Source organism: Salvelinus fontinalis, chromosome 2, assembly GCF_029448725.1.
Source record: "Salvelinus fontinalis isolate EN_2023a chromosome 2, ASM2944872v1, whole genome shotgun sequence".
In the NCBI taxonomy this organism is placed as follows: Eukaryota; Metazoa; Chordata; class Actinopteri; order Salmoniformes; family Salmonidae; genus Salvelinus; species Salvelinus fontinalis.
In genome coordinates, this window is record NC_074666.1 from 70,716,242 (window position 1) to 70,743,813 (window position 27,572).

General features: G+C 44.5%; 1 protein-coding gene across 6 annotated transcripts in view; it reads right to left on the minus strand.

Moving 5' to 3' along the window:
• The window catches only part of vwa3a (von Willebrand factor A domain containing 3A), a gene marked incomplete at its 3' end in the record, with an annotated part of 35,287 nt that continues 7,715 nt past the window's right edge, over positions 1–27,572 (minus strand). The window contains 26 exon segments of one of the 6 annotated variants that reach the window (XM_055884257.1): positions 1–127; positions 300–408; positions 634–786; positions 981–1,078; positions 1,169–1,285; positions 8,013–8,103; positions 8,804–8,851; positions 8,992–9,156; positions 9,426–9,496; positions 9,917–10,238; positions 10,636–10,819; positions 13,212–13,286; positions 15,880–15,999; positions 16,594–16,688; positions 16,952–17,029; positions 17,814–17,917; positions 18,195–18,333; positions 18,448–18,582; positions 18,686–18,748; positions 18,879–18,987; positions 19,410–19,541; positions 22,713–22,819; positions 25,221–25,322; positions 25,445–25,499; positions 25,767–25,847; positions 26,192–26,310. In XM_055884257.1, coding sequence (XP_055740232.1) covers positions 1–127; positions 300–408; positions 634–786; positions 981–1,078; positions 1,169–1,285; positions 8,013–8,103; positions 8,804–8,851; positions 8,992–9,156; positions 9,426–9,496; positions 9,917–10,238; positions 10,636–10,819; positions 13,212–13,286; positions 15,880–15,999; positions 16,594–16,688; positions 16,952–17,029; positions 17,814–17,917; positions 18,195–18,333; positions 18,448–18,582; positions 18,686–18,748; positions 18,879–18,987; positions 19,410–19,541; positions 22,713–22,819; positions 25,221–25,322; positions 25,445–25,499; positions 25,767–25,847; positions 26,192–26,310 — 2,999 coding nt within the window. 6 annotated transcript variants of the gene reach the window in all.

Consider the following 27,572-nt stretch of genomic DNA (forward strand, 5'->3'; position numbering starts at 1 on the left):
AGCTGTTCCCAGATGAGAGAGGCCAGCTTGGTCTTCAGCTCCCCCAGGCAGGGAGCCATGGAGCCGGACACATCCAGCATCACACACACCTCCCTCTCCAGCACCGTCCCAAACACACACCTGCTACCTGGGGAGGAAGTGAGCGGAAGGAGCCAGACACTATGGTTTCTTCAACCTTCAATCGGGCATTCATAGATATTTCAGTATTTTGGTACCATATAATTAGAATGACTAGAACAGAGGTCTTCAGACAAGATACAGAGACAGTGACAGAGACATAGAGCGAGAGAGAGGCATACCGGAGAGCAGCCATTGCAGCCTCTGTATGTAGCGCAGCAGGAGTCTCTCAGTCTGAGTAAGGTACTGTTTTAACTCTCCTGGAGTCAGCTGCAGGTGCTTCACCATCCCCTGAAACAACAACCACAGACAGAGACAGGAGGCTCAGACCAGCATGGGAGTGGATAGATAGCTGGTTGGATAACCTGATATTATTATTATTTATAATCAAATGTAATTATTTTTTCACCATTTGGCCACATTGGACATTTGTACTCGTACTTGAACTTAGTTGCTAGCATTTTAATTTGTACTTATGACAAAAGATGTTATTGAAGCCATTCTCCTCTGACTCACGTTGATGTGGACACTGGGGAAGATGGAGCAGTATTTGGCAGACACTCTCTTGAGGGCCGAGGGGACCAGCTTCTTATGATGAGTACAGTCAGGTCCAGACACCAGCTTATAGATGTCAAGCTTCTGCCTCTTAATACTGAACCTCTTCAGCCACTACAGGTCAGGGCCAAGAGACATATGAGAAAAAAATGCATATTGGCCCCTCCCCACACACACACACATTTTTAGCACATTGCCTTATCAGCCCGACTTATAATTAGAGCATTTAAATAAGGCGGCTGATGTTAGATGAATATATCAATCTGATTGGTTGACTTGATGATTGGCATGCATTTCTCATACTGCACCCGATTGGTCGAGCAGATCTCTTCCTGCTTTGGCAGAGTCACTAAGGGGATGGACTTTCGGACACTTTTAGGTTTGGGGTAAGACTTGAACACCACACCTAGGTCAAGACAATAGGGAAAATACAATCACAACCCAAAAAGTCAACACACACACACACACACACACACACACACACACACACTCTTACCCAAGTTACCATCTTCCAGGTAGAACACAGACTGGGAGACCTGAGAAGGCTTCCTCTGCTTGGCTTTAGTCTCTACTGGACCCCAACCAGTCATGGGCTGTACTGAAGGAGACACAACTAATAAAAGGCTATATCAATTTTACATCATACAATTATTTAAACTTGAAAAAAGACCTCATCCTTTGTATACAAACTAAAAAACATCTGCAGTTTTGTATTATCAAAACACAACGATTCATTTTTTTATTTTTTATTTTATTTATTTAACCTTTATTTAACCAGGTAGGCAAATTGAGAACACGTTCTCATTTACAATTGCGACCTGGCCAAGATAAAGCAAAGCAGTTCGACACATACAACAACACATAGTTACACATGGAGTAAAAACAAACATATAGTCAATAATACAGTGAAAAAAAAATAAGTCTATATACAATGTGAGCAAGTGAGGTGAGATAAGGGAGGTGAAGGCAAACAGATATATGTATAAATAAATAAAAATATAAAAAGGCCATGGAGGCGAAGTGAGTACAACACAGCAAGTAAAATAAAAACTAAAAAAACGATTCATCTGATGAGTGTATCCCTGGGAAAACAAAAACAAAAAAACAACAACAACAATAACAACAAGAAAGCTAGTCTGAGGTAGACGGGTAATGTTTTAGGAGAGGACAAAAATAGAGCTGAGTCATCCTTCATTCAGTACACTGAGGGGAGAAACCCTAACCCTGGCTGACGGGGTGATGATGTACCTGAGGGGAGAAACCCTAACCCTGGCTGACGGGGTGATGATGTACCTGAGGGGAGAAACCCTAACCCTGGCTGACAATGTACCAGGGGAGAATCCCTAACCCTGGCTGACGGGGTGATGATGTACCAGGGGAGAATCCCTAACCCTGGCTAACGGGGTGATAATGTACCAGGGGAGAAACCCTAACCCTGGCTGACGGGGTGATGATGTACCTGAGGGGAGAAACCCTAACCCTGGCTGACGGGGTGATAACGTACCAGGGGAGAAACCCTAACCCTGGCTGACGGGGTGTTGATGTACGAGGGGAGAATCCCTAACCCTGGCTGATGGGGTGATAATGTACCAGGTGAGAATCCCTAACCCTGGCTGACAGGGTGGTGATGTACCAGGTGAGAATCCCTAACCCTGGCTGACGATGTACCAGGGGAGAATCCCTAACCCTGGCTGACGGGGTGATAATGTACCTGAGGGGAGAAACCCTAACCCTGGCTGACGGGGTGATAACGTACCAGGGGAGAAACCCTAACCCTGGCTAATGGGGTGATTATGTACCTGAGGGGAGAAACCCTAACCCTGGCAAACGGGGTGATGATGTACCAGGGGAGAAACCCTAACCCTGGCTGACGGGGTGATGATGTACCAGGGGAGAATCCCTAACCCTGGCTGACGGGGTGATAATGTACCAGGGGAGAAACCCTAACCCTGGCTAATGGAGTGATTATGTACCTGAGAGGAGAATCCCTAACCCTGGCTAACGGGGTGATGATGTACCAGGGGAGAATCCCTAACCCTGGCTGACGGGGTGGTGATGTACCAGGGGAGAAACCCTAACCCTGGCTAACGGGGTGATAATGTACCAGGGGAGAAACCCTAACCCTGGCTGACGGGGTGATGATGTACCTGAGGGGAGAAACCCTAACCCTGGCTGACGGGGTGATGATGTACGAAGGGAGAATCCCTAACCCTGGCTGACTGGGTGATAATGTATCAGGTGAGAATCCCTAACTCTAGCTGACGTGGTGATGTACCAGGTGAGAATCCCTAACCCTGGCTGACAGAGTGATAATGTACCAGGGGAGACTCCCTAACCTTGGCTAACGGGGTGATGATGTACCAGGGGAGAATCCCTAACCCTGGTTAACGGGTTGATGATGTACCAGGGGAGAATCCCTAACCCTGGCTGACGGGGTGGTGATGTACCAGGTGAGAATCCCTAATCCTGGCTAACGGGGTGATGATGTACAAGGGGAGAATCCCTAACCCTGGCTGACGGGGTGATGATGTACCAGGGGAGAAACCCTGACCTTGGCTGACGGGGTGGTGATGTACCTGAGGAGAGAAACCTCATTACTGAGAAAAACAAGATCTAAGTGACTGCTAGGCTGTGTCTCAAATGCCACCCTATTTCCTATATAGCCCATAGGGCTCTGGTCAAAAGTAGTGCACAGTCAGTGATGGAAAAAGTACACAATTGTCATACTTGAGTAAAAGTAAAGATACCTTAATAGGAAATTACTCAAGTAAAAGTGAAAGTCACCCAGTGTCACGCCCTGACCATAGAGAGCCCTTGTTTCTCTATGGTGTAGTAGGTCAGGGCGTGACTAGGGGGTATTCTAGTTCATAATTTCTATGTTGTGTTCTAGTTTATATTTTCTATGTTGGTGTTTTGTATGATTCCCAATTAGAGGCAGCTGGTAATCGTTGTCTCTAATTGGGGATCATATTTAAGTAGCTATTTTTCCCACCTGTGTTTGTGGGATATTGTTTTGTGTTTGTGCATGTGCACCACGTAGTCACGTTTAGTTGTTCGTTTATTGATATATTTTGTTTTGTTTAAGTTTCTCTTTGAATTAAATATGTGGAACTCAACATCTGCTGCGCCTTGGTCCCGTTCTTACGACAGCCGTGACACCCAGTAAAATACTACTTGAGTAAAAGTCTAAAAGTTTTCGGTTTTAAATATACTTAAGTATCAAAAGTAAATGTAATTGCTCAAATATACTTAAGTATCAAAAGTAAAAGTATCAATTATTTCAAATTCCTTATATTAAGCAAACTAGACAGCACCATTTTCTTTTCTTTTTTATTTACGGAAAGTCAAGGGCACACTCCAACAGTCAGACATAATTTACAAACGAAGCATTTGTGTTTAGTAATCTGCCAGATCAGAGGAAGTAGATATGACCAGGGATGTTCTCTTGATAAGTGTGTGAATTTGACCATTTTCCTGTCCTGCTAAGCACTCAAAATGTAACGAGTACTTTTGGGTGTCAGGGAAAATGTATGGAGTAAAAAGTACATTCTTTTATTTAGGAATGTAGTGAAGTAAAAGTAAAGGTTGTCAAAAATATAAATAGTAAAGTACAGATACCCCAAAAACTACTTAAGTAGTACTTTAAAGTATTTTTACTGAAATACTTTACACCACTGTATACAGTACCAGTCAAATGTTTGGACCCCTATTCATGTTCACTATTTTCTACATTGTAGAAAAGTAGTGAAGACATCAATTCCTTGAAATAACACATAGGGAATCATGTAGTAACCAAAAAAGTGTTTTATATATACACTGCTCAAAAAAATAAAGGGAACACTTAAACAACACAATGTAACTCCAAGTCAATCACACTTCTGTGAAATCAAACTGTCCACTTAGGAAGCAACACTGATTGACAATACATTTCACATGCCGTTGTGCAAATGGAATAGACAAAAGGTGGAAATTATAGGCAATTAGCAAGACACCCCCAAAAAAGGAGTGATTCTGCAGGTGGTGACCACAGACCACTTCTCAGTTCCTATGCTTCCTGGCTGATGTTTTGGTCACTTTTGAATGCTGGCGGTGCTCTCACTCTAGTGGTAGCATGAGACGGAGTCTACAACCCACACAAGTGGCTCAGGTAGTGCAGTTCATCCAGGATGGCACATCAATGCGAGCTGTGGCAAAAAGGTTTGCTGTGTCTGTCAGCGTAGTGTCCAGAGCATGGAGGCGCTACCAGGAGACAGGCCAGTACATCAGGAGACGTGGAGGAGGCCGTAGGAGGGCAGCAACCCAGCAGCAGGACCGCTACCTCCGCCTTTGTGCAAGGAGGTGCACTGCCAGAGCCCTGCAAAATGACCTCCAGCAGGCCACAAATGTGCATGTGTCAGCATATGGTCTCACAAGGGGTCTGAGGATCTCATCTCGGTACCTATTGGCAGTCAGGCTACCTCTGGCGAGCACATGGAGGGCTGTGCGGCCCCACAAAGAAATGCCACCCCACACCATGACTGACCCATCGCCAAACCGGTCATCCTGGAGGATGTTGCAGGCAGCAAAACGTTCTCCACGGCGTCTCCAGACTCTGTCACGTCTGTCACATGTGCTCATGTGCTCAGTGTGAACCTGCTTTCATCTGTGAAGAGCACAGGGCGCCAGTGGTGAATTTGCCAATCTTGGTGTTCTCTGGCAAATGCCAAACGTCCTGCACGGTGTTGGGCTGTAAGCACAACCCCCACCTGTGAACGCCGGGCCCTCATACGACCCTCATGGAGTCTGTTTCTGACCGTTTGAGCAGACATGCACATTTGTGGCCTGCTGGAGGTCATTTTGCAGGGCGCTGCCTGTGCACCTTCTTGCACAAAGGCGGAGGTAGCGGTCCTGCTGCTGGGTTGTTGCCCTCCTACGGCCTCCTCCACGTCTCCTGATGTACTGGCCTGTCTCCTGGTAGCGCCTCCATGCTCTGGACACTACGTTGACAGACACAGCAAACCTTTTTGCCACAGCTCGCATTGATGTGCCATCCTGGATGAACTGCACTACCTGAGCCACTTGTGTGGGTTGTAGACTCCGTCTCATGCTACCACTAGAGTGAGAGCACCGCCAGCATTCAAAAGTAACCAAAACATCAGCCAGGAAGCATAGGAACTGAGAAGTGGTCTGTGGTCACCACCTGCAGAATCACTCCTTTTTGGGGGTGTCTTGCTAATTGCCTATAATTTCCACCTTTTGTCTATTCCATTTGCACAACAGCATGTGACATTTATTGTCAATCAGTGTTGCTTCCTCAGTGGACAGTTTGATTTCACAGAAGTGTGATTGACTTGGAGTTACATTGTGTTGTTTAAGTGTTCCCTTTATTTTTTTGAGCAGTGTATATCTTTTAGATTCTTCAAAGTAGCCACCCTTTGCCTAGATGACAGCTTTGCACACTCTTGGCATTCTCTCAACCAGCTTCATGAGGAATGCTTTTCCAACAGTCTTGAAGGAGTTCCCACATATGTTGAACACTTGTTGGCTGCATTTCCTTAACTCTGCGGTCCAACTCATCCCAAACCATCTCAATTGGGTTGAAGTCAGGTGATTGTGGAGGCCAGGTCTTCTGATGCAGCACTCCATCACTCTCCTTCTTGGTAGCCCTTGGTAGCCCTTACACAGCCTGGAGGTGTGTTTTGGGTCATTGTCCTGTTGAAAAACAAATGATAGTCCCATTAAGCGCAAACCAGATGGGATGGCGTATCGCTGCAGAATGCTGTGGTAGCCATGCTGGTTAAGTGTGCCTTGAATTATAAATAAATCACTGACAGTGTCACCAGCAAAGCACCCCCGCACCATAACACCTCATTCTCCATGCTTTACGGTGGGAACCACACATGCGGAGAACATCCGTTCACCTACTCTGCGTCTCACAAAGACACAGCGGTTGGAACCAAAAATCCCAAATTTGGACTCATCAGACCAAAGGACAGATTTCCACATCCTTTGCTCGTGTTTCTTGGCCCAAGCAAGTCTCTTCTTATTGGTGTCCTTTAGTAGAGGTTTCTTTGCAGCAATTTGACCATGAAGGCCTGATTCATGCAGTCTTCTCTGAACAGTTGATTTTGAGATGTGTCTGTTACTTGAACTCTACTTGAACTCGGGCTGCAATCTGAGGTGCAGTTAACTCTAATGAACTTACTGCAGCAGAGGTAACTCTGGGTCTTCCTTTCCTGTGGCGGTCCTCATGAAAGCCAGTTTCATCATAGTGCTTGATGGTTTTTGTGACTGCACTTGAAAAAACATGAAAAGTTCTTTACATTTTTGACTGATTGACTGACCTTCATGTCTTAAAGTAATGATGGACTGTCATTTCTCTTTGCTTATTTGAGCTGTTCTTACCATAATATGGACTTGGTCTTTTACCAAATAGGGCTATCTTCTGTATACCCACCCCTACCTTGTCACAACACAACTGATTGACTCAAAGAATTAAGAAGGAAAGAAATTCCACAAATTAACTTTTAACAAGGCACACCTGTTAATTGAAATGCATTCCAGGTGACTACCTCATGAAGCTGGTTAAGAGAATGCCAAGAGTGTGCAAAGCTGGCATCAAGGCAAAGGGTGGCTACTTTGAAGAATCTCAAATATAAAATATATTTTGATTTGTTTAACATTTTTTGGTTACTACATGATTCCATATGTGTTATTCCATAGTTTGATGTCTTCACTATTATTCTACAATGTAGAAAATAGTAAAAATAAAGAAAAACCCTTGAATGAGTAGGTGTGTCCAAACTTTTGACTGGTACTGTAGGGAAAAGGGTGCCATCTGGGACAAAGCCCTAGTCAACTCTTCACATCTTTAAAAGCATCTTGAAGACACAAAGAATCTGTAGAGAGAATGATAAAGTGAAGGTCAACATACCCGTTGGAAATACGGGTAACTCCTTACCGACCCAACATGGATTTAATTCCTCATGCAAAGGACTTTGATGAACTGGAGCCATCCTCCATTTGATTAATAGTTTATTAACTTTTAGTCTGGCACTCACTTTGACTGGGGTTGGGACAGGAGCAGCAGTGAACTGGTACTTACTGCACTCATTGTGGCACAGAAAGGTGACAGTTGCTCTGTCTGGCATTCCATGTTTTAGACTGTTTGTTTCTGTTTGGTGCCTAATGAACTGGGCCCTGCTCTAGCCCCTGCCTGACACTCACCTGAGACACAACCTTCACTCCACTGAACTGTCAGTCACCCACGGGAGAAGTTTACCTAGATACCGCTGGTAAACTTCCAGCCCGGCATTAAAACTGATTCAGTCTGGTTTAACCAGGCTAGAATGTTGACTCACCCGGTGGGATTGCAGATGTGGCACTGCTGGGACGCCATGCGAGAGCCTTCTGAGAGGAGGAATGCTTGTTTGTTCGGCCTTCCTTCATTTGCTGTCAGCAGAAAATAAAAACTTATGTAAACCTTTACTTGGAGTGGTGATATGCAGTATAAAGCACTCATAAAACCTTTATTTGCATGACATAAAGCATCATAATGCCCTATATATGTTTATATAATCTTCATAAATGCCTTCATGCGGTCTTATGTAGCATCGGCACAAAACATTATAACATCCACTCCATATTTATTAGCATCCTACTCTGTCTCGGCCCAAGATGAGGCATTTCTAAAATAATCTTTCCTCTGATATTGTCACGCCCTGGCCTTAGTATTCTTTGTTTTCTTTATTATTTTAGTTAGGTCAGGGTGTGACATGGGGAATGTTTGTGTTTTGTCGGTTTTGGGTGGTTATATGGTAAAGGGGGTGTTGGGTGTAGTGTATGGGTTTGTGTTGAGTGAATGTGTCTAGCTGTGTCTATGTTGTTTAGTTGTCTAGGAAAGTCTATGGTTGCCTGAATGGGTTCCCAATTAGAGACAGCTGGTTTCTGTTGTCTCTGATTGGGAGCCATATTTAAGGTAGCCATAGGCTTTAGCTGTTTGTGGGTAATTGTCTATGTTATACGTTTGTAGCCTGTGTGTGCACTACGTTCATAGCTTCACGGTCGTTTGTTTGTTTTGTTAGTTTTTTGTAAGAGTGTTTCTTTTCGTGTTACGTCTTCATCTATATTAAAAGGAAGATGTATTTCTCACACGCTGCGCCTTGGTCCGTCTCTTCCCCACACGATCGTGACAGATATTCTGTTTGTTAGTTGAGAGTTGAGAAAGAAATGTTGAAAGTGTTGTTTGATGTTGAAATGAGAGAGGACAAAGAGGAGAAAATATTATTGTGTGTGTTTGTGTGTGTGTTCGTACATCCGTGCGTATGTGTGTGCTCTAACCAGCCTGGCGAGGGTGAGTGATGTGGGTCGCGGTGGGGGCAGTGGTCTGTCTCTGCGTCTCCAGGCCAGGGGGGACTGGGCCGGAGCTTTGTCCCCAGGAGAGAGATCCTCCCCTGGGCACCTACAGTCAGACTTCTGGGTCAGGGAGTCCACCAGCATGGCGCTCTGGAGCCACACACAGAAATACAAAGAGATACAGGTCATCCTTTAACTAGCAATGGATAGATTTGCAATGCCAGTCTTACAATGTTAAAGTGGTTGAAAAAAAAATCCCCCATTCAAATAATGTAAACAGAATACCTTACAGTATGTTGTCAATACATATGACTAGTATCTGAATCTAAATGTTTTGAGTAGTTTAGGACAGATGTGTGTAAGCCATTGTTGTTGCTGCTGTTTAGCACTCTCCTTTCCCCATGCTGTTCCAATCTCACCTTCTGCCAATAAGTAGCAGCCCTCTCCATCTCTTCAATCAGAGCAGAGATGTCATCGCTCTCCAGGATGCCTGCAGTGAGAGGACAGGACAGACCAGGGCTCAGGGTTTCCACCCAGTATCACATACACACAGACAGACAGGCAACATGCACACACACACACACACACACACACACACACACACACACACACACACACACACACACACACACACACACACACACACACACACACACACACACACACACACACACAGTATAGAAGGAGTAACTGTTGAATAGGCCATTAGCTGGGGGATAAGTGGGTTCACACAGCTGGCTGGTAGCCCCTCCAGGAAGTAATCACCTCTGTGGTGGGTAAGTGTTCTACTTCTACTGTCATCACTGGTGCTCATTTCTTCAAGGTGCCACTTGATAGTGGAGTAATCTATTTTTCCATAGCACTTTTTGAAGTCTTCATGAAGATTGTGTGTGTGTGAATTCTCACATACCTGTCTCACTGATCCAGTGGAAGCGTCCGTTGCCAGCTTGTGCCAGTTCCCTCAGTGCCCCCGCAGTCTCCTCCCTGGTGGCATGGTGAGGTGGAGGGCAACCCTCCGTCTGTGCCTCAGTCTCCTCCCTGGTGGCATGGTGAGGTGGAGGGCAACCCTCCGTCTGTGCCTCAGTCTCCTCCCTGGTGGCATGGTGAGGTGGAGGGCAACCCTCCGTCTGTGCCTCTGTCTGTGCCTCTGTCTCCTCTCCAGTCAACAGACAGATGTGGAGACGTAGAGGTCGGCCACTGCAGCACTCTGACACATATGAAGACACCGTTGCCTGGGAACAGAGCAACAAGAGACTTGTTCTGGATTGATTGTCATTCATTTGACTTGTCGATAGAAGAGTTTTTTTTAAATAAAAAATGAATTCACATGTTCATAGAAACGTACAGCTGCCAGACAACAAGCATGGGCATATGAATATGTAGGCACAGTATATCAGTGACACCTAGCTAGTGCATTAACTCGTTTCCAGCAGCAGAGGGCACCAGAGGGAAGCATGTCTCTATTATAGTGCCCTGTTGGGATGAAGTGCGACCAGTGTAACAGTATATGGTTACTCTCTGTGGCTAAAGAACTGATTTCAGATCAGCTCTTCCTATACCCGTTCTAATGTTCACCATCATGAGTCATCATCACCAATTGATATAACTGTTGCCAGGACAGTGTCATACAATTTCCTGGTCAGGCACTCCGCTGGTGAAGAGGTAGAGGCCCTGGGTGAGAAGGGGGGACGGAGGGAGAAGAGGAGAGGGAGAGAGGGGGGGTGTCCCACCCCCATGGAGGTCCCCCTCCAGAGGCAGCCTCAGAGCAGCCATGGTGTTCCTGCTCCCTGAACACTGTAAACCCTGGACCCACCTGGAGGAGAGAAAGAGACACATTGTCAGAGCCATACACATCCGTGTGCAGCCAAGCAAACACACACGCAAGCATGCTTGTACGCACACTCACAAATACACACAGCTGCACAAAGGCACATGCACACGCAAACGCACACACACACCATCGAACTAGCAAAGCGTCAATACAGGATTAAGATTGAATGCTACTACACCGGCTCTGACGCTCGTCAGACATGGCAGGGCTTGAAAACTATTACGGACTACAAATGGAAACCCAGACGTGAGCTGCCCAGTGACACGAGCCTACCAGACGAGCTAAATGCCTTTTATGCTCGCTTCGAGGCACGCAACACTGAAGCATGCACGAGAGCACCAGCTGTTCTGGATGACTGTGTGATAACGCTCTCAGTAGCCGATGTGAACAAAACCTTAAAACATGTCAACATTCACAAAGCCGCTGGGCCAGACTGATTACCAGGAAGTGTACTAAAAACATGCGCGGACCAACTGTCAAGTGTCTTTACTGACATTTTCAACCTCTCCCTGACAGAGTCTGTAAAACCTACATGTTTCAAGCAGACCACCATAGTCCCTGTGCCCAAGGAAGCGAAGGTAACCTGCCTAAATGATTACCGCCCCATGGCACTCACATCGGTAGCCATGAAGTGCTTTGAAAGGCTGGTCATGGCTCACATCAACAGCATCCTCCCGGACACCCTAGACCCACTCCAATTCACATACCGCCCCAAAAGATCCCCAGATGACGCAATCTCAATCGCACTCCACACTGTCCTTTCCCACCTGGATGAAAAGAACACCTATCTGAGAATGCTGTTCATTGACTACAGCTCAGCGTTCAACGCCATAGTGACCACGAAGCTCATCACTAAACTAAGGATCCTGGACTTCCTGACGGGCCACCCCCAGGTGGTAAGAGTAGGCAACAACACGTCTGCCACGCTGATCCTTAAAACTGGGGCCCCTCAGGGGTGTGTACTTAGTCCCCTCCTGTATTCCCTGTTCACCCACGACTGCGTGCCTAAACACGACTCCAACACCATCATTAAGTTTGCTGACTTAATGGCAAATCAACAGTGGTAGGCCTGATCACCAACAACGATGAGACAGCCTATAGGGAGGTCAGAGAACTGTCAGTGTGGTGCCAGGACAACAACCTCACCCTCAATGTGAGCACGACAAAGGAGCTGATCGTGGACTACAGGAAAAGGCGGGTCGACAGTTTCAAGTTCCTTGGTGTCCACATCACCAACGAACTATCATGGTCCAAACATACCAAGACAGTCGTGACGAGGGCACAACCAAACTGTTTCCCCCTCAGGAGACTGAAAAGATTTGGCATTGGTCCCCAGATCCTCAAAAGGTTCTACAGCTGCACCATCGAGAGCATCCTGACCGGTTGCATCAACGCCTGCTATGGCAACTGCTCGGCATCTGACCGTAAGGCGCTACAGAGGGTAGTGCGAACGGCCCAGTACATCACTGGGACCAAGCTTCCTGCCATCCAGGACCTATATAATCGGCGGTGTCAGAGGAAAGCCCATAAAATTGTCAGAGACTCCAGTCACCCAAGTTATAGACTGTTTACTCTGCTACCGCACAGCAAGCGGTACCAGAGTGCCAAGTCTAGGACTTAAAGGCTCCTCAACAGCTTCTACCCCCAAGCCATAAGACTGCTGCACAATTAATAGAATCGCCACTGGACAATTTACATTGACCCCCCCTCCCTTTTGTACACTGCTGCTACTCGCTGTTTATTATCTAGGCATAGTCACTTCACCCCTACCTACATGTACAAATTACCTCAATTAACCTGTACCCCCGCACATTGACTCAGTACTGGTGCCCCCTGTATATAGCCTCCACACTGACTCTGTACCGGTGCCCCCTGTATATAGCCTCCACACTGACTCGGTACCGGTGCCTCCTGTATATAGCCTCGTTATTTATATTCTTATTGTGTTACTTTTTATTTTAGTCTACTTGGTAAATATTTTCTTAACTCTTCTTGAACTGCACTGTTGGTTAAGGGCTTATATGTAATAATTTCACGGAAAAGTCTACACTTCTTGTACTCGGCGCATGTGACAAATAAAGTTTGATTTGATACGGATGCACAAATACATGCACGCACACACACGCACTTTGAAATACTTTTGAAAGACGTCACTGCATAGCATGTGACTAAAGCACTATGTGAAATCTCTCCAGTCTCCATACAGGCAGAGAACTGCCTCTCTACTGAAGTAGAGCTAGAGACCAGGGAAAAAGAGAGAGAACAGCAAAGAGCCCCCAACAGCAGAGACACCATACAGAAACATCAGACCGCCTCACAGCCAGGCTTACACATGCACACACACACATACACACACACACTTCGAGGACCTTACTGCCAGGCTTCCTGCAGGTTCTCTGGTGAGGTGAGGGCCAACCTCTCCCTCCAAGCTCTGACAGCTGAGCCGAACCTGACAGAGGAGAGAAAGACAAGTAGAACACAGTGGAGTTATTATTCTACACACTGTATAGTACTACAGAGAGGAACACAATGACAACCTTGAAACAACGTCTTGTATGGTAGAAGAAGGAACTCTGTCAAACGTGTACAACTGATCTGAGAAAGGACAGGATATGTCTTCTTCAGACTGATAGTGAGGGAGAAACAGAGGAGAGAAGACAACTTGAAACCGAGGAATGGAGAATGTTGAAGGTGAAGAAGTTGTAGAGATATGGGCGCCACATGCCAACTTGGAGGACTGATATTAAAAACTAGAACATGTAGTAGAGGGGTGAAGACGGGAAACATATCAACCTACAAGTATATTAACATATTATACATTCATCTCAAATGTATGAAAGGAAAGAAAGAGTGATACTATACACTACAGGGACTCACACACACATTCATACTGACTCTACACACACACATTCATACTGACTCTACACACAAACATTCATACTGACTCTACACACACACATTCATACTGACTCTACACACACACATTCATACTGACTCTACACACACACATTCATACTGACTCTACACACACACATTCATACTGACTCTACACACACACACACACACACACACACATACTGACTCTACACACACACACACACACACACACACACACATTCATACTGACTCTACACACACACACACACACACACACACACACACACACACATTCATACTGACTCTACACACACACATTCATACTGACTCGACACACACACACACACACAATCATACTGACTCCACACACACAATCATACTGAATCCACACACAAAATCATACTGACTCCACACACACAATCATACTGACTCCACACACACAATCATACTGACTCCACACACACAATCATACTGACTCCACACACACACACACATTCATACTGAATCCACACACACACACATTCATACTGAATCCACACACACACACACACATTCATACTGAATCCACACACACACACATTCATACTGACTCCACACACACACACATTCATACTGAATCCACACACACACATTCATACTGAATCCACACACACACATTCATACTGACTCCACACACACACACACATTCATACTGACTCTACACACACACAATCATACTGACTCTATACACACACACACACACACACACACACACACACACACACACACACACACACACACACACACACACACACACACACACACACACACACACACATTCATACTGACTCGACACACACACACACAATCATACTGACTCCACACACACAATCATACTGACTCCACACACACAATCATACTGAATCCACACACAAAATCATACTGACTCCACACACACAATCATACTGACTCCACACACACAATCATACTGACTCCACACACACACACACATTCATACTGAATCCACACACACACACACATTCATACTGAATCCACACACACACACATTCATACTGAATCCACACACACACACACACACATTCATACTGAATCCACACACACACACATTCATACTGACTCCACACACACACACACACACATTCATACTGACTCTACACACACACACACACACACACACACACACACACACACACACACACACACACACACACACACACACACACACACACACACACACACAGTGTATGCACTTCCATTCCAGTAACAACTCTATATTTCAATACCACATCCAATCTGCATTATAAATAGATTGAACTCTGACAATTACCTAAGACCCCAGGCTTTTTCTATCTCAAGGCGAATGAGCAGGGATGTCATTTGGGTTCTTATTAGAGTGAGTCATTCCACTCTATTAACTCTATTAAACATCCCATTATGCAAATGTCTGTTCAAAAGGTATGTGGTGAGGTGAGGTCACGGTCTGCGAGGCAGGTAGACGTGCTAACGCACGGAGAGGCTTTGACAACCAAATCAATTAGATCTATTCTCATGCAGAACGTAAGGAAATCACACATGAATAAAGTGGAGATTGGGGGAGTGGAGGTGAGAGAGTGTTGGAGTGTACAGGCTTGTCATGTCAAAGAGTTGTCTTATCAACGATTAGAACATGCAGCGTTGTGATTGGATTCATGTGAGCTCAATGTGCTATCAAATGGTGATTGTACATGTGTGTGTGTTTCTGCATGCGTCTGTGTGTGTTTGTGTGTGTGTGTTTCTGCATGCGTCTGTGTGTGTACGTGTGTGTGTGTGTGTCAGTGGAGGCTGCTGAGAGTAGGACGGCTCATAATAATGTCTGGAGCGGAGCAGATGGAATGGCATAAACACACGGAAACCATGTGCTTGATGTATTTGATACCATTCCACTAATTCTGCTCCAGCCATTACTACAAGCCAGTCCTACCCAATTATGATGCCACCAACCTCCTGTGGTGGGTGTGTGTGTGTGGGCGTGCGTGCGCGTGCGTGTCTGTGTGTGTCTGTGTGCGTGCGTGTCTGTGTGTGTGTGTGCGTGTCTGTGTGTGCGTGCGTGCGCGTGCTTGTCTGTGTGTGGGTGTGTGTGTGTGCGTGCGCGTGCGTGTCTGTGTGTGTGTGTGTGCGTGACCTACGCGATGATGTTGAAGCTGTGTTTGTTGGCCAGCTGCTCCTCCAGTAGCACCCTGAGGGAGTGCTGGATGTGGAGAGAGAAGCCAGGGATCGTCATAGACATGTCTACCACAATCACCACCCTACAGAGAGACAGACAGAGAGAGAGAGAGAGAGAGAGAGACAGCGAGAGGGACAGAGAGAGAGAAAGAGAGAGAGAGAGACAGAGAGAGAGAGGGACAGAGAGAGAGAGGGACAGAGAGAGAGGGGGACAGAGAGAGAGAGAGGGACAGAGAGACAGAGAGAGAGAGAGAGAGAGACAGAGAGAGAGAGGGACAGAAAGAGAGCGAGAGGGACAGAGAGATTGGTGGACCTTTAAAACTGCTTAATTTGATCCAGTTTGCTACAGCAGGAAAATAATCCTGAAGCAACAGGAAATGTGAATTATTATGTAGATTATTATGTAGACATTTTGTGTAGGGGTTGATACAAATCCAGTCTGTCATTTTAAAGTGGACTTTAGAATCATTTTTAAACCTCAAATACACTACAAGTTTGCATTTCCTGCTGTACAGGAACATTTCTCAGAAACACATGAAGATCCTACATCTGCATACTGTGACAGAAAATAACTGCCCCTGACACAGGCTAGAGAGATAATGGACATCATTATGTTGTGAGTGATAGCAGACTGATAGCTGTGTGAGAGAGGAGAGAAGATTAGCGTCTTACAGTACCTCTGTTCACACACTGTCCCCCAGATCTGCCTGCTCCCACTGCTCAGCCACTGCACCCTCCTCTCCAACACAGCCACTGCAGACATCAGCTGTTTCTGTTGGTGACAAACAGAGAGATGAGAGATAGGGATGGAAGAGAGAGCGAGGTGGGGGGTGAGAGAGACAGGGATGGAAGAGAGAAAGACAGGATGTTGAGAGAAAATCATCACTATAAACACACCGAGACTAGTAAAGAAGATAACTGGTTTTATTGGTCAGGAAGAGAAGAAAGGAGGTTTAGACTAAGACTAATAATCAAATCAAAAGACAGACAAGACATCATGTGCTTCTGACATCACATCCTGACTGGTAAACCCACCTGATAGTGGTAGATTAAGGGCAAGTCCACATGAACGTTCTTCACCGTTCCATCATGCCACTCAAACTGCACCATGGCCTTCTGGGTAGGATCCAACATGGAAGGAGGAAGTCCAGGACAAAAACATTCATAAACATAATTTTTTGTGACCAAAGGTTTTTTATTTCACAGCTAGAAAGGTACAAGAGACTAGAGACATATCTAGCCTGGTGGAAACAGTCTGATCTGACATGCTGTTTCACTTGAAACGAAACGTGAGCGCAGTGATCAGTCTGTTTGACCAGGCTAAGACATATCAGCCACCTCCCATCCTCCTACTTGAGATAAAAGAAAGGAAAAAGGACAGAACAGTCGTAAATACAAAGCTTACTAATAACCAAGAGAGACCGACGCAATTACTCAAAATGCTTTTCCTCCAAGTCCTCCCCTGGCCAGACAGAATGAAAGACCACTAAACTAGGAAGAGTAATTGATAAAGTAACATTGATTAACTGATATAAGTTCATTATGCTCAGTCTAATAAGCATTGGGTTCCACTCCTCTGCACCACCTAAAGAGGTTTGGTCAAGGACCACATTAAGATTGACTGGAACATCAAAAGACAGGGAGATAAGAGAGAAAAGGAAAGAGAAAGAAAGAAAGAAAGGGATAGAGGGATTGACAGAGTGGTACATCCTGTACTGTGACCTGGCCACAAAAAGAAGAGCCAGAAGAAAATGAGAGAAAGCACTGTGTGTGCAGAAGATAAAAAGAGCCAGTCAGTGATACCTCATGAACCATCGACTGTTGGGCCATTACAAGAGAAGAAGAAAAGAAAACAGTCTAGAAGGAGAAAGAAGAAAGAAGAGACAGACAGTAGTACCTCATGGACTGTTGAGCTGACAGTCTTGTTCAGGATAGGAACAAACCCCTCCAGTAGAGAATAGGCATTGGGAGACAGAACCTGGTACAGCCCCAGTCTCTTAGCTACAGGCAGAGAGAGGATTAGATAATACATCCAACATCAGAGTTTAGGACAGAGGCTTCATTCAGTTTCAATATGAATCTATTGTTGTCATGGCCAATGGCTTTTGGAATCAATACTTGGTTGCAACAGTTACTTTTAGAGTAGGATGAAGTTGACTTTAACACGGATCTATGGTCAGTTTTTCATTGTTCCTTTTTAATGGTTAAGGTTAGGATGAAAGTGGGTAAGCTGATTCTAGATCTGTGCCTATGTGCAACTTCTACCTAGAGCACTTACCTTTCAGTCCATGGTTCCTCAGCCAATCAGCCGAGGAGCTGGGCGGGACACCTGGGGGCTTGATGCTCAGGGGGACATTGTGATTGGGTGGTCTGGGGAGCGAAGGAGAGAGTGAAAAGCTGTCCAACTCTGTGGAAATCTGGGGAGTACAGTAAGAGGAAAGATTCACTAAAAGGTTTGTGTTAGATGTTCAAGAAAAATGCTGTACACACAGACACCAGCACTGACACACACACACACAGAGTCCATTCACCTGTTGTCCCACCACAGTAACATTCATCTCCCCCAGCCGTCCCTGACGCAGGGCCTCAGTGTGTCCCAGCAGCTCTCTGGCTGCCTTGATCTCTGTCCACAGCAGCTCCACATCTGTACTGCTGTCCACTACACCCTGATACACACAGACACACACACAAACAACAGGGAAAGTTATTTTTTGACCACAACACACTAAAACACAAACACAAATAGCACAGCCAGGACAGACAGGTTACCAGGGAAGCTGAGAAGATGTGGTGGCGTCCCCGTGTAACTTCAGCTAGTCTCTTTACAGTTGCCTGTTTGAGGCAGAGACACAGTGAATCATTGACCAAACTTTTCACAGGTTAGAAAGTTTAGTAAATCTGTCCCTCTATTAATTAAAATACATGATTGTTGGTGACCTGAAGGTCCAGCAGTTTGACTCACAATGGTCAGAGGGCTAATGCTACAGTAGGACACCACATGGATCAACAACGCCCTTCCCAAAATGTTTTGTCCTACGTAATCAAAGAGGGCATCTGAGGTCTGGTCAGGGCTAGAGAGAGGAAAGGAGAGAAGTTAGAGGAGGAGGTACTATCATCAAACACAGGGGACTTGTTACTTGTTATGTGTAAGAATAACCCTGCTTTCTGATCGGTCTCTTTATAATGACATCGTCATAACCCCACTCTCTGATTGGTACCCGCACAATGACATCATAACCCCGCTATCTGATTGGTCCTTTCATCATAAGATCGTCATAACCCTTCTCTCTGATTGGTCATCATAACCCTGCCCTCTGATTTGTCCCTTAAAAATGACATGATAATAATAATGACATTGTCATACACCTGCTCTCTGATTGGTCATCCTAGCCCTGCTCTCTGATTAGTCCATTCATAATACAACCCAATGTAGTTATTGCTGTACTTTCATAATCAGTCCCACTACATCACTGTCCTGTTGAAGTTGATTCACCTGGAGCCCAGGACGATGACCAGGGAGTCAAGCTGAGTGCAGCCCAGGCCAAGGCCTCTCTTCAGGGCCTGGAGGAGGTTACATCCCCCCCTGGCTCCCAGCTCATCCACCCAGCCACAAGCCTCCTGCAGTCTGGAGAGAGAACAGGCCACAGAGACAAAATATACTGTAGAAGGCAGCCTAAACAGATCCACTGAAAACAAGTCAGCCTACAGAAACTAGCAGTTTAGGTCTAGTTCAAGTTCATGTTCAATTACACCCACACAGCAGTCAATACAAACTGAAATCCATGAGCACACTAATGGTATAGCTCTATCTAAAACATATTGATAAATGGATAACAGGATGGAAAGACATGCATTTGAAGTCAGCAGTTTACATACACTTAGTTTGGAGTCATTAAAACTCGTTTAACAACCATTCCACAAATTTCTTGTTAACAAACTAGATTTTTGGCAAGTCGGTTAGGACATCTACTTTGTGCATGACACAAGTCATTTTTCCAACAATTGTTTACAGACAGATTATTTCACTTATAACTCACTGTATCACAATTCCAGTAAGTCAGAAGTTTACATACACTAAGTTGACTGTGCCTTTAAACAGCTTGGAAAATTCCAGAAAATTATGTCATGGTTTTAGAAGCTTCTGATAGGCGAATTGACATAATTTGAGTCAATTGGAGGTGTACCTGTGGATGTATTTCAAGGCCTACCTTCAAACACAGTGCCTGTTTGCTTGACATCATGGAAAAATCAAAAGAAATCAGCCAAAACTTCAGAAACAAAATTGTAGACCTCCACAAGTCTGGTTCATCCTTGGGAGCAATTTCCACAAACAATAGTACGCAAGTATAAACAACATTTGACCACGCAGCCGTCATACCAGGAAGGAAACGCATTCTGTCTCATAGCGATAAAAGTACTTTGGTGCGAAAAGTGCAAATCAATCCCAGAACAACGGCAATGGACCTTGTGAAGATGCTGGAGGAAACAGGTACAAACGTATCTATATCCACAGTAAAACGAGTCCTTTATCGACATAACCTGAAATGCCGCTCAGCAAGGAAGAAGCCAAGCTGAAGAACACCATCCCAACCGTAAAGCACGAGGGTGGCAGCATCATGTTGTGGGGTGCTTTGCTGCAGGAGGGCTGGTGCACTTCACAAAATAGATGGCATCATGAGTAAGGGAAATTATGTGGATATATTGAAGCAACATCTCAAGACATCAGTCAGGAAGTTAAAGCTTGGTTGCAAATGGGTCTTCCAAATGGACAATGACCCCAAGCATTCTTCCAAAGTTGTGGCAAAACGGCTTAAGGACAACAAAGTCAAGGTATTGGAGTGGCCATCGCAAAGCCCTGACTTCAATCCTATAGAACATTTGTGTGCAGAACTGAAAAAGCGTGTGCGAGCAAGGAGGCCTGCAACCTGACTCAGTTACACCAGCTCTGTCAGGAGAAATGGACCAAAATAAACCCAACTTATTGTGGGAAGCTTGTGGAAGGCTATCCGAAACGTTTGACCCAAGTTAAACAATTTAAAGGCAATACTACCAAATACTAATTGAGGGTATGTAAACTTGTGACCTACTGGGAATGTGATGAAAGAAATAAAAGCTGAAATAAATCATTCTCTCTACTATTATTCTGACATTTCACATTCTTAAAATAAAGTGGTGATCCTAACTGACCTAAGACAGGGAATTTTTACTATGATTAAATGTCAGGAATTGTGAAAAACTGAGTTTAAATGTATTTTGCTAAGGTGTATGTAAACTTCCGACTTCAACTGTATATACTTACAACAATAAGAACAACAAAAACAAACTAGCATTAAGTGTGTATACGGACGTTTCACACAGAACTTCTTTGTATATGATCTATTTGTATTCTAACCCATACTAACCCAACACTGTAGCTCTATTACCTCCTACAGTACTAGATCAACTGTATGTTGTGCTATTTCATTGAGGAAACATGAGTGTATTACTCTACCTGAAAATATGGGCGTCCCCCAAACTATACACAGTTTATGTTTTCACAAACCAGTGTAGGAATGGACAGTTTTTTTAAAGCACAGATACACTTAACTGTAGGAATGAGTGCTGATCTATGAGGGTATTAAAAGATGGAACGCTTAACATTTATTTACACTAATAGATACTAAAGTGTTCAGTCTGAAAACACATTCTGTTTGTATTCTTTCGCATTGGTGTTCAATACAGCCAGTCAGTCACCACAGAACAGTGCACAGTAGCTGTCACTGTGCCTCACTCTTCCCTGTGTGTGTGTGTGTGTGTGTGTGTGTGTGTGTGTGTGTGTGTGTGTGTGTGTGTGTGTGTGTGTGTGTGTGTGTGTGTGTGTGTGTGTGTGTGTGTGTGTGTGTCTTCCTCTACTAACACAGGCACAAACTGTTCTCGCATATACACACGCATTCCCAAATGACTCATCTAAAATAACACAAGAGGCATAAGAAGCATATTAAAATAGACATTATACCCTAATGAAAATAAACGCAGGAGCGAGCTGAAATAAACAGTGGGCGTTGTGCTGGGTTAGGTCCGTGAGACTGCAGGGACACACACACAAAGGCCGTGAGACAGTCCAGCAGGCCTCTCCCCTCCAGCGCCATGCTGTTACATCAACATCCAGAGTCCTCTGATATCATCATGGAACTTGAGCTAAAGTGACTGGGCAGCTTTTTATGGATACTATAGCAACATCTGAAAAATAATAGTATTTTATCCCACCAAAACACTTGAGGGATACATGTCAGCTATAATATCCTCTCAATGGTGAACAACTGGAATTCTAGAGTGGACTATTTTGTGGTTAAAAATAATATGCCTGTCACCCCTCTGGGTCAAAGGTGCAATCTGTAGTTTCCTTTCTGGTTAAAGAAAACTACTTGGCAGGCTGACGGGGTACCTAAATGCATAGCCACGGGAAGTAGTTTGGGGGAGGGGCTGGAAAAAAGCGTTGCCCACGCTGCTGACTGATATATCGGTCCGCTAATACAGGACTATTAAAGGCAGTACTTTTCAGATTTTTCTAAATTATATTTTTTATAATATATATTTTTTCAACAACAACAAAACATATTCCGATTTTTCTGTGGGTTCTGCAGCACCCTCAGCACCCTACTTCCCGCGGCTATGCCTAAATGGTGTGTGTATGTGTGTATTTGAGCATGGATTATTTCAGCATTCAGTCTGATGGCGACAGGGGACAAAAAGGTTATGAGATACACCTTTAAAGCACAATGTTATGACCTCGATGACCTCTCTTAGGACTTCTCACCTGAAGGTGTCGACGTCTCTGGGGCCGTCCCAAAGGCTGCTGGTCTCAGTACCACAGGACATCAGGTACAGCTGACGCTTACAGCTGAGCTGCTCTTCTATCAGAGACTGACACACACACACACACACACAAATTCAATGCTTGCTGAGAGACAAAGCCCATAGTAAATGAAGTAAATGATGAGGTGAAACTAGAGGTTTAAATGTCTATCTAGCTCACTAGTGAATGAGAGGTGAAACCAGGGGTTTAAATATCTATTCATCTTACCAGTAAACGATGAAGTGAAACCAATGATATATACAAACTCTGGATTGCTGATGCACTATATTGGCCATTGAGAGGTTTTGAAGCCACTGGTCGGCCATATTAGTACTCCTTTGTAGGAGCAGTCCTCCATAGGAATGAATGGAATTCCACAGTATTTCAATTAAATGTTTCAAGGACAAAATTACATGTATTTAAGAATGTTTGTGTGGTAGTGAGGACACTAATATTATTATTCTCTAAAGAAATACTTTAAGGTCATTTTTTAAATATTTTTTTTTATTTGTATGTTTAGCTCACATAATATAATAGTATACATTAAAGTGTCTGTAATAGAGGTCGACCGATTATCATTTTTCATCGGCGATACCGATTATTGGAGGACCAAAAAAAGCCGATACCGATTAATCGTCTGACTTGTTTTATTTATTTGTAATAATGACAATTACAACAATACTGAATTAACAATTATTTTAACTTAATATAATACATCAATAAAATCTATTTAGGCTCAAATAATAATAAAACATGTTCAATTTGGTTTAAATAATGCAAAAACAAAGTGTTGGAGAAGAAAGTAAAAGTGCAATATGTGCCATGTAAGAAAGCTAACGTTTAAGTTCCTTGCTCAGAACATGAGAACATATGAAAGCTGGTGGTTCCTTTTAACATGAGTCTTCAATATTCCCAGGTAAGAAGTTTTAGGTTGTAGTTATTATATGAATTATAGGACTATTAGGTTTCGTCCCTCTCCTCGCTCCTACCTGGGCTCGAACCAGGAACACATCGACAACAGCCACCCTCGATGTAGCGTTACCCATCGCTCCACAAAAGCCGCGGCCCTTGCAGAGCAAGGGGAACAAGTACTCCAAGTCTCAGAGCGAGTGACGTTTGAAACGCTATTAGCGCGCACCCCGCTAACTAGCTAGCCATTTCACATCGGTTACACCAGCCTAATCTCGGGAGTTGATAGGCTTGAAGTCATAAACAGCGCAATGCTTGAAGCATTGCAAAGAGCTGCTGGCAAAACGCACAAAAGTGCTGTTTGAATGAATGCTTACGAGCCTGCTGGTGCCTACTATCGCTCAGTCAGACTGCTCTATCAAATCATATACTTAATTATTACATAATAACACACAGAAATACAAGCCTTAGGTCATTAATATGGTCGAATCCAGAAACTATCATCTCAAAAAGAAAAAATTTATTCTTTCAGTGAAATACGGAACCGTTACGTATTTTATCTAACGGGTGGCATCCATAAGTCTAAATATTCCTGTTACATTGCACAACCTTCAATGTTATGTCATAATTACGTAAAATTCTGGCAAATTAGTTCGCAACGAGCCAGGCGGCCCAAACTGTTCCATATACACTGACTCTGCGTGCAATGACTGCAAGAGAAGTGACACAATTTCACCTGGTTAATATTGCCTGCAAACCTGGATTTCTTTTAGCTAAATATGCAGGTTTAAAAATATATACTTCTGTGTATTGATTTTAAGAAAGGCATTGATGTTTATGGTTAGGTACATGTTGGAGCAACGACAGTCCTTTTTCCCGAATGCGCACCGCATCGATTATATGCAACGCAGGACACGCTAGATAAACTAGTTTTTTATAGGATAAGTTTAATGCTAGCTAGCAACTTACCTTGGCTTCTTACTGCATTCGCGTAACAGGCAGGCTCCTCGTGGAGTGCAATGTAAAGCAGGTGGTTTGAGCGTTGGACTAGTTAACCGTAAGGTTGCAAGATTGAATCCCCGAGCTGACAAGGTAAAAATCTGTCGTTCTGTCCCTGAACAAGGCAGTTAACCCACCGTTCCTAGGCCGTAATTGAAAATAAGAATGTGTTCTTAACTGACTTGCCTAGTTTAAATAAAGGTGTAAAAATCGGGCCAAATCAGTGTCCAAAAATACCGATTTCCAATTGTTATGAAAACTTGAAATCGGCCCTAATTAATCGGCCATTCCGATTAATCGGTCAACCTCTAGTCTGTAATATAATAAACATGTCAAAAACGAATCTAGACATGAATAAATGCATTTTTATAGCTTCCAAAATATTTTTTACAAGGGAGGAGGAGTACCAAGATGGCTGCATGGTAGCTTTATTACACCGTCCCCTGTCAGTCATCCAGGGTTAATAAACATCGCTGGGCGAAACCAGGGGTCTAAATGTATATCTATCTCACCAGTAAATGATGAGGTGAAACCAGTGGTTTAAATGTCTATCTATCTTACCAGGAGGTTCCTCTGTAGATCTGGCAGTCTGTCCTTGGTGCAGTTAACATCTGAGGTGTCAACTATGACCCCTACTCTGGACCCCTTCACCAGCCCAAACACCTGCCACACACACAGGGGAATGGCACAGTTAAACTGTCACTCTGGACACTTTAGGTTGTATAGCAATAGTTATATACTGTATATGATGATGATGATGATGAATAAGATCTATTATGACATACCTTCATACTTCCTTGGTTCAGCCATCTTATTCTGCCATGGTACAGCTCAATGGCCCTGTATAGTCCAAACAACACGTTCATTATCACAAACAGTGGCAGTCACGGTTGCAGCTGTGTGTGTGTGGGTGACAGCACTTGTTTTGTGTGTGTGTGTGTGTGTGTGCTTGCATGCCTGCGTGGGTGCATGCCAGTGTGTGTATGTGGGCCTGTGCGTGTGTGGCACCACATGCCAGTGTGTGTGTGTGTGTGTGAGTTTGCACGCATGTGTGTGTGTGTGTGTGTGTGTGTGTGTGAGTGTGTGTGTTAAGAGAGAAGTACTCACTGGTACAGCTGGAAGTCAAAGTGAATGAGTGCTGCAGCAGTGATCTCCAGCTGTCTGCTGAGGCCTCCGTCCTCCCCAGCACTGCCACCAACACAGAGAGGTCAGAGCAGGGAACAAGGGCAACTGCTATTAGGTCATAGTTCATACGTGGCCGTTCAGACAGCCTTGCTCAGACAATAACTGCCCAGATGGGATAAGTTGGGTGGAGGTGCATAGGGCATTTGTAACATGGAACGAGCTAGGCGTGCTAGGGACCTGGGCACGTACTAACAAAGCGTCTCAGTGTAAAAGATCTAGTATCAGGTCCCTGCTCTTTTTCATTCTGATTTAAGTCAAAACTGATCCTAGATCAGCAGTTCTACTCTGATACTCTTTGTGAATATGGGCCCAGATATGTAAAGCTGGCCCCTGTCACACACACTTACCTGATCTTGGTGGTCCCGTGAGAGAGGAGTGTTGAGAGGGAGAGGCCGGAGCTGTAGAGACTGTGGGTCAGGAGCCAATCAGAGGAGCTCTTCCACTCCGCAGCCTGACCCTGTGACCTCTGGGTTACAGAGAGGAGCACAGACAGTAAGGTAGAGGACAGATACACTCTGAGGCTCACAACTACAGATAGGAGCCCAGAAAGTAAGGTAGAGTACAGATATACTCTTAGGCTCGGTACTACAGACATAAAGTAAGCCTTAGTACTATATACTGTACATAGAAACATTTAGAGGGATACAGACTAAGACATAAGGTAGGCCTATAGCACAGACAGCATTACAGACAGACAGGGGCAATAAGAACTAAAACACAGACAGCATTACAGACAGACAGGGGCAATAAGAACTAAAACACAGACAGCATTACAGACAGACAGGGGCAATAAGAACTAAAACACAGACAGCATTACAGACAGACAGGGGCAATAAGAACTAAAACACAGACAGCATTACAGACAGACAGGGGCAATACGGACTAAAACACAGACAGCATTACAGACAGACAGGTGCAATACGGACTAAAACACAGACAGCATTACAGACAGACAGAGGCAATAAGAACTAAAACACAGACAGCATTACAGACAGACAGGTGCAATACGGGCTAAAACACAGACAGCATTACAGACAGACAGGTGCAATACGGACTAAAACACGGACAGCATTACAGACAGACAGAGGCAATATGGACTAAAACACGGACAGCATTACAGACAGACAGAGGCAATACGGACTAAAACACGGACAGCATTACAGACAGACAGAGGCAATACGGACTAAAACACGGACAGCATTACAGACAGACAGGGGCAATAAGAACAAAAACACAGACAGCATTACAGACAGACAGGTGCAATACGGACTAAAACACGGACAGCATTACAGACAGACAGGGGCAATACGTACTAAAACACAGACAGCATTACAGACAGACAGGTGCAATACGGACTAAAACACAGACAGCATTACAGACAGTCAGGGGCAATACGTACTAAAACACAGACAGCATTACAGACAGACAGGGGCAATACGGACTAAAACACAGACAGCATTACAGACAGACAGGGGCAATACGGACTAAAACACAGACAGCATTACAGACAGACAGGTGCAATACGGACTAAAACACAGACAGCATTACAGACAGACAGGGGCAATAGAACTAAAACACAGACAGCATTACAGACAGACAGGGGCAATAAGAACTAAAACACAGACAGCATTACAGACAGACAGGGGCAATAAGAACTAAAACACAGACAGCATTACAGACAGACAGGGGCAATAAGAACTAAAACACAGACAGCATTACAGACAGACA